At 40.4% G+C, this 8409-nt stretch overlaps 1 protein-coding gene across 1 annotated transcript in view; it reads right to left on the bottom strand.

Moving 5' to 3' along the window:
• LOC106532946 (putative ATP-dependent RNA helicase TDRD12) overlaps nucleotides 1-8409 on the bottom strand; it is a 43625-nt gene that overhangs the window by 9657 nt on the left and 25559 nt on the right. Inside the window, exons 6-9 of the mRNA XM_014029126.1 lie at nucleotides 5115-5170; nucleotides 4950-5035; nucleotides 4618-4813; nucleotides 1392-1456 (exon numbers count right to left, since the gene is read on the bottom strand). Of these exons, the coding sequence (XP_013884580.1) occupies nucleotides 1392-1456; nucleotides 4618-4813; nucleotides 4950-5035; nucleotides 5115-5170 (403 nt within the window). The remainder of the gene's footprint in view (nucleotides 1-1391; nucleotides 1457-4617; nucleotides 4814-4949; nucleotides 5036-5114; nucleotides 5171-8409) is intronic.

The following is an 8409-nucleotide window of genomic DNA, read 5'->3' as shown; positions in this document are numbered from 1 at the left end:
ACACACACACACACACACACACACACACACACACACACACACACACACACACACACACACACACACACACACAAAGCAGTAGTCCTGCACAGCGGGAGGGGAGGAGGGGAAAGAAAGGCAGTGGGGCAGCTTCAGCCCAAACCCGCACATGTCAACTTGTACAGACTGTCTGTAAGTTCTAAGGCTTTTACATCATTTTGCAGGTATATGGACATATAGAGCAATCTCACGGATTTTTTCAAGTCTTACGGATATTTTAAAAACCTCATTTTCAAATTTATCTAACATGTCAGAGCCTATAGGATGATTTAAAAAACAATAAATAACATCAAACAGCCATCTTCCAACCTGTTCTGCCGCTAGAAGTAATTTACTTTTTCCTCTCTCCTTTCCTCCTGCTTCGCAGCAGCGCTTTCATGTCCGCAGCTGACACTCACTGATGAAAAAGTCGGATGGAATGTGACATGAGCGTTCACACTGCAGTCACTTTGAAAACATCAGATATATATCCGATTTAAAACCACATACTGAAACGGCCTGGGTCGGATTTGAAAAAAATCGGATTTGTCTCGTTTAGACTGTCATAAAAAGGTCGGATTTGCCTGCAATGTGAACGTAGCCATTGCAGGTCTTAATGCTCAATTGTGATTTTTTGAAAAAATCTTATATTTTGGTGTGAACGTTCACATTACATTGTAAATGTGACCTGCATCAGACTCCAGAGTGAATGCTCCACAGCACTGATGTGACATGCATGAGCAGTAAAAGATGTGCCGTCTCTTTTAGCCGGCTTGTTTGTTTACAGAGGATGATATTTTTAGCATGTTAAATCTGAAGTTGTTGTTTATTCAGAACCGATTAAATAATTATCTGACGTGCTTGTTTAGTTCAGTGTTTATATCTGAACCTGCATCTGACCGGACGCTCCGGTGAAGCTTTTTATTTTTAGAATGAAACAACGAGCTGGAAATAAAGTATTGACTGAGTAACTTGAGGATCGATACGCTCCGCGACCCAGGCTGGACGTTACCATCTACATGGAAAATTAAAAGTAAAAAGACAAAGCAACTGGACTTGTGTTTTGGAGCTGTAAACACATGGAGCTACAGATTTAAACAGCATGACATGAGGTTAGTGTCTTATCGATCCTTAACCCCCACCTCACTGATGAAAAAGTCGGATGGAATGTGACATGAGCGTTCACACTGCAGTCACTTTGAAAACATCAGACATGGATCCGATTCAGTACCACATGCTGAAATGAGTCAGATTTGAAAATATTGGATTTTTTTCTTTCAGACTGTCCTAAAAAAAAAATCAGATAGGGGTTGCATTTGCCTCCAGTGTGAATGCAGCCAATGAGAGACTATGAAGTGTGCAAAGCTGCTGACCTCAGGTAAAGATGGAGCCAACAACAAATCATCTGGATCCGCTGGATCAGGAATCTGTGATGTCACTGAAGACAAAAGCAGATTAGAGTCAGAATGATTTTTACTGTGTGAAACAAAACCATTTCATTCAAAGGTGAACAAATATAATCTGAAAAACTAAATACCCTTTATAACATCCTCAAATACACATTGTAACTGTAATTTCCCTTTGGGATCAATAAAGCATTTTTGAATTGATTGAATTCAATTAAATATTGATGAAAATAAATTAATTTCTCCTGTCTTTGTGTCATGCTTATATTTTTCCATCTTCAGAGGCTTCAGGACCCTTTTTCAGAAAGCAGGCTTAACAAACCCCGGGTTAACACAAATAATCAACTTACCCCACTCTGTGATTTTCAGGATTTTTGGTTTCAGAACAGGTGATATCAACTGGGCAACTAAATCCTGAGTCAAGTTACCCTGAGTTAAATTGGAGCACGAAGCCCTCGGGAAAACATAAGATCAGAAGTCCATTTCTCAGCACTGAAACTAAAAATATTAATGACAGCATATAGAGAATATCAACATATATTTGAAAAATAAAAAAAGCAATCCTGTTGGTGCTGCCAGAGAAAGAGTTAGTGAGGCAGAGAACTGCTGATCAATTGATTATGATTTTACATGAATCTAGGGGCTGCGCGGTAAATGAGGTAAAACAGTAGAAATGATATGAAGTTGGCCTGCAGTAGAAATTTGCCCTCTACCGTCATTTTATCAGTTACGTCATCCCACCTGTGTCAACAGGACTGCGAGTGCAGAGACAACTGAGCAGGAGGAGTTTGAAATATAATAAAGAAATTAGTGTTTTAAAACACATATAGAGAGAATAAATCCTCAAAATTTCCCCCTCCCGCTGCAGAAAAGTTACGTCGGGATCATTTCCTCCCTCCTCCCGCTGCACGTCACGCAGAGGGAAGCTTTAAAAACCATAGCTTTTTCACACCAAAGTTGTGGGAGAAAAAAATTGTTTATGCATTGTTACCCAGAGAGATGATAAAAAAGATATTCGTAGTCATAAATCCATCTTGCTAATATAAAGTCAGCTTCTGCTCTGATGATGAAGATGATGAAGATGAGCACGCAGCAGTGCAGCAGCTGATAAGTTCAGCAGGCAGAAGCTCATTGTATGGCAGGCAGATATTAAACCAAAAATGCTGGGTTTGAATAAGATTAGTTTTCTGCAAAAAAAAATGCTCTAAAAATTACATTATCTTTACTTTTTATGTCAGTTTTTCTACCGCGATATACACTCACCGGCCACTTTATTAGGTACACCTGTCCAACTGCTCGTTAACACTTAATTTCTAATCAGCCAATCACATGGCGGCAACTCAGTGCATTTAGGCATGTAGACATGGTCAAGACAATCTCCTGCAGTTCAAACYGAGCATCAGTATGGGGAAGAAAGGTGATTTGACTGCCTTTGAACGTGGCATGGTTGTTGGTGCCAGAAGGGCTGGTCTGAGTATTTCAGAAACTGCTGATCTACTGGGATTTTCACGCACAACCATCTCTAGGGTTTACAGAGAATGGTCCGAAAAAGAAAAAACATCCAGTGAGCRGCAGTCCTGTGGGCGGAAATGCCTTGTTGATGCCAGAGGTCAGAGGAGAATGGGCAGACTGGTTCAAGCTGATAGAAAGGCAACAGTGACTCAAATAACCACCCGTTACAACCAAGGTAGGCAGAAGAGCATCTCTGAACACACAACATGTCGAACTTTGAGGCAGATGGGCTTCAGCAGCAGAAGACCACACCGGGTGCCACTCCTTTCAGCTAAGAACAGGAAACTGAGGCTACAATTTGCACAAGCTCATCGAAATTGGACAAGAGAAGATTGGAAAAACGTTGCCTGGTCTGATGAGTCTCGATTTCTGCTGCGACATTCGGATGGTAGGGTCAGAATTTGGCDTCAACAACATGAGAGCATGGATCCATCCTGCCTTGTATCAACGGTTCAGGCTGGTGGTGGTGGTGTCATGGTGTGGGGAATCTTTTCTTGGCACTCTTTGGGCCCCTTGGTACCAATTGAGCATCGTTGCAACGCCACAGCCTACCTGAGTATTGTTGCTGACCATGTCCATCCCTTTATGACCACAATGTACCCAACATCTGATGGCTACTTTCAGCAGGATAATGCGCCATGTCATAAAGCTGGAATCATCTCAGACTGGTTTCTTGACCATGACAATGAGTTCACTGTACTCAAATGGCCTCCACAGTCACCAGATCTCAATCCAATAGAGCATCTTTGGGATGTGGTGGAACGGGAGATTCGCATCATGGATGTGCAGCCGACAAATCTGCGGCAACTGTGTGATGCCATCATGTCAATATGGACCAAAATCTCTGAGGAATGCTTCCAGCACCTTGTTGAATCTATGCCACGAAGAATTGAGGCAGTTCTGAAGGCAAAAGGGGGTCCAACCCGTTACTAGCGTGGTGTACCTAATAAAGTGGCCGGTGAGTGTATATCGTTACTGTGAAGGGGTTCAATTTATACCATGATGTGAATTTGAGGTCATACCACCCAGCCCTACATGAATCTAAACCTTTATTCATTATTTTTACTTTTATTCTTTATGATAATACACAATTATGTGTCAAGACTCTCAATTCAATTCAAATGAATAATACTTTATGGATCCCAGAAGGAAATTAGGTAAAGTATGCATACTGCTGTGTCAAAAAGCAGTCTCAATCGCAGCTCATAGGTCTGTTAATTGGAAAATGACACAGAAAAAACAGACTTGCCATAGGCCGTCTACGAGTTGAGATCTTAATCCTATCAAAGATCTATGAAAAGATCTGAAAACTGCAGCCTGTACTTCTACCTGAGTGCAGTTTGCTCCTGGAAGAGTGGGTTAAACTACTTGTAAAAAAAACTTGTCTTATTATGAAGTACCAAGATCATCTTTTGGCACAAATTGCTGCAAAGACTGCTGCTTAAGGCAACCATTGTTTTTCTCCATATTTACTGTTCTTCATTAAAATTTTGCACTGAACAATAATCAAATCTAAGTCTGATTTGTGTTAAATATGGAATAAAACAAAGAATGCCATTCAGCATTGGTAGTTTTAAATTATTTCAGAGATAGCTGAGTTTTTTGTATGATTGTGTAAAACTTTGCATGTATCAGTAAATTTGTTGTTTGAGCTGCAGCTTTATATTTTCTCATGTTGTACCTGTGTGTTGACGTTGACAGGAGAGTGGTCTGGTCTCTGCCATCTGTCTGTTAGATGATCTGGAAGAAGTCTGAGTTAAGATGTTGGAGGACAACATGACAGGAAGCCAGTCTCCTCCATCCAGACCATTACAGTAGGCAGGATGTCTGCTGTAATATGCAAACTTTTTAGCCACCAAGTCATCATTCACACAGATCTGGAAAAAAGACAAAAACACATATTTTACTTCAATCTACTATAAATTTAGCAGTGTGGTTTATACTTCTAAGCAGACCTTTTGTAAATACATTGTATAAACGTGAAAAGTAGATCAAGTATGACTGAAATTTGACCTTGAAGTTGTTGATAGTCAGATAGAGCTCAATAGATGTGGAGTCTGTATCCAGTTCAAGTAGCACAGCTTCTGTTTGCGTGGATGCTGCGGAAACGTCATCACTCGTGAAAAAATGTTTTTGCATTGGTTGAAGACAAATCAGAAAATATTAACAGTTTCTAACCTTGAAGCAAACTGTGCAGGTAGAGTGTAGTAGAGCTATCCCAATAAGCAGAAGGTCTGCAGGAGGAAGAATACGTCAAATACTGCTGATATATTTTATTATTTTCTGTACAGAAAAAAAATAAACTACAGGTCTGTACTACAAAGCAGAATTAATGACTAGTGAATGACTTCAGGTTGAGATTTTCAGTATCACAAAGCTGGTTAATTTTTTATTGTCTTGCATAAGATGGATTTCTCTGAAAGACAGGGCTTGGAGGGCAGCATTTGTTGCTCCAAAAACCTGCATGTAGTTAGGTCCATATCTATCTAGACACTGACACAAGGTTTGTTTTTGTTTTACCTGTTTACTGAAACATATTCAAGTTATAGTTATATAATGGACACGGACATAAAGTCCAGACGTTCAGCTTTCATTTGAAGCTATCCACATTAAAACTGGTGCCCACCCTACTATTAAAGGGACCAAAAAGTAATTGAACAAATGACTCATGGGCAGTGTGACAATGGGTCACTGTTTGTTAGTAAAAACATGATTGCATTGATAAGTGAAATAAATACACAGCCATTGAGTTTAAATTGTTTTATTTTGGTTGTTTGGAGTGTGGGTCTGGGTGGGTCTTCATTAGCAGGCCTCTCCTTGACATTCCTTCTGTAAAGGTAAACAAACAATAATTGGTAACTTTACCTTTTTTCAGTGTTTCATACATGTTTGATTTAAACTGCAATAACAATAAAGCAACAGATGAAGTGACTAAATTATTAAAGTTCATTGTTTGCAGATCCTTACCTCAGCCATTTTCCATCTTCCAGCAGGTGTGCACAGACAAAACATTCCCCGGGGTTTTGTGCACAACTTATAGGTTCTGAGGCTGCACCATAACTGTAAATAGTTATGGGGGGCGTTTTGGCAAAATAGTACTTTTTATGTTAGGTCTAAAGTAATTATTGGATCCAAATGAACTATATTCAGTTTTTATTTGTTTGTAAATAGTTGTAGTGTTATTTGATCTGTATTTAATGTACACATTTATGTTGTATTTTCCATTTTTTGCAGGTTGTCTTATTTTTTTTCCCTGGAAATGTTTTTTTCGCAATTTAGATCCACTTTTATTTAAACAGATGTCATGAAATGTTCGGTGATTAATTTTTCTTGTGGGCTGGTGACACCTTTAAAAGTTTCCACTGATTTCATTCTAAGTTTGATCATTGTCCCCGTTCTGGTCCCACCTCATGACCGCTCAACCACCATGACAAACATGTGACAGGCAGGTGTGGGTAATTCCTTCGTTAAGTCATTCTTATTGAAGCAGATAAAAGGCCTGGAGTTGATCTGAGCTGTGGTGCTTGCATTTAGAAGATTTTGTTGTGAAGAAAACATGTGGTCAAAGGAGCTCTCCATACAGGTGTAACAAGGAAATTGTGTGTATAATTAACTTAGGGCTGGGCGGTATGACCTCAAATTCATATCACGGTATAAACTGTACCCCTTCATGGTAACGGTATATATCGCGGTAGAAAATTATCATAAAAAGTAAAGATAATGTAATTTTCAGAGCATTTTTTTTGCAGAGAACTGTAATCTTAATCAAACCCAGCATTTTTGCTTTAATATCTGCCTGCCAAACAATGAGCTTCCACCTGCTATCAGCTGCTGCTGTGCTGCGCGCTCATCTTCATCATCAGAGCAGAAGCCGACTTTACATTAGCAAGATGGTTTTATGACTGAACGAATGTCCACGTCTTTTTTTTAAATCATCTTTGTGAGTAACAATACTTTAAAGAACAAGTTTTTTTCTCTGACAACTGGGTGTGGAAAACTACAGTTGTCAAAACTTTGCGCAGCGAGAGGAGAGGAGACAGAGGAGAGAAGGAGAGGAGAGGAGAGGAGAGGAAGAGATTATGATCCCGCGACACGACGTAACTTTTCTACAGCGGGAGGGGGATATTTTGAGGATTTATCCTCTCTATACGTATTTTCAAACGCTAGAATTTCTTCATTATATTTCGAACTCCTGCTCAGTTGTCTCTGCACTCGCAGCCCTGTTGACACAGGTGCGATGTCATAATGACGATATGACGGTAGAGCGTAAATTTCTACCATAGGCCAACTTCATACCGTTTCTACAGTCTACCGCATATACCGTGCAGCCCTACATTAACCGAATTTAAGATCCAGTCTTGTATTTTACACTTTATGCGGTCCATGTCAAGTCTTAAGTCTCTTAACCTCAAGTCCAAGTCTCGTTGCATTTATCAATTAACTGGCAGTTTGATCAAAGGTATTCTTACTATAATAAATTATATTCTATAATACTATAGTTTAATCAAGTATTAAAACATAGTAGTTTAGCTTGTTAATTTGTCGTGCTAGCGCCAAGCTAATACATGTAAGGCAATATAGTGTCGGCGCTAGTGCAAAGGCTAACAGGCTTGAGGTTCTTCTTCCATGAAGCAGCTCTGTTGTCCTCCATCCATATTTTCAGTTACAGGCTGAGTCATTTCTACCTTCTCCTCTCTGTCAACRCTCTCTGGTTTCATTTAAAAGAGTCGACCGTCAGATATTGTCCAAGATTAACCGTCAGTGTGGAGCTCGCTCACACCGAGGACCTATCAACGTCATTTACCCAGAATGCTTTGTGTGTAAATAAAATGGCTCTGTCCGTGTTAAAATATATTTTTAAAAATTATAACAACTTAACAGCCTACAGTATTTTTACAGTCTTTATTTTACAGTTATAGTATACACTACTCACAAAAAGTTAGGGATATTTGGCTTTCAGGTGAATTTTATGGAAAATGTAAAAAGTTCACGCTACAGTGATATATCATGAAAGTAGGACATTTAAGTAAAAGAATGCACTGGTGATTTACTCATTTCTAACAATTTATTGAAACAAAAATTAACAACAATGGTGGATACACCACAACAAAAAATTTCAACGTCTCAATAATTCATCATGTGCCTTTGAGCATCAATTACAGCTTGACAACGACCGTCGGGTGCGGTCCTGGGCTGTGGGTGGGCTAGGGGCTTGGACGGTCGCTGGGGGCGGGGCTGGCTCTCCGTCCTCTCTGGTGCTGCTTGGTCTCCTGAGGTGTGGCTCTTGGTTCCTGTGGGTGGCCCTCTGGCCGGGGTGGCTGCTGGGTTCCGGGGGGTGGACGGCTGGGGGGGTGCACTTGGTCGCTGGCGGTGTGGTCATGGGTGGTCATGGGTGTGGCTTCTCTGCGGCGGGGGGCTGGCCGGGCGTCCTGGTGCGGCCCGGGCCGGGCCTTGGCTATCTGCTCCTCTCCAC

The sequence above is a fragment of the Austrofundulus limnaeus genome, unplaced genomic scaffold (assembly GCF_001266775.1).
Source record: "Austrofundulus limnaeus strain Quisiro unplaced genomic scaffold, Austrofundulus_limnaeus-1.0 Scaffold858, whole genome shotgun sequence".
NCBI classification, from domain to species: domain Eukaryota; kingdom Metazoa; phylum Chordata; class Actinopteri; order Cyprinodontiformes; family Rivulidae; genus Austrofundulus; species Austrofundulus limnaeus.
Note: the sequence above shows the minus strand (reverse complement) of the source record. Positions and strands in the feature narration are given on the sequence as shown.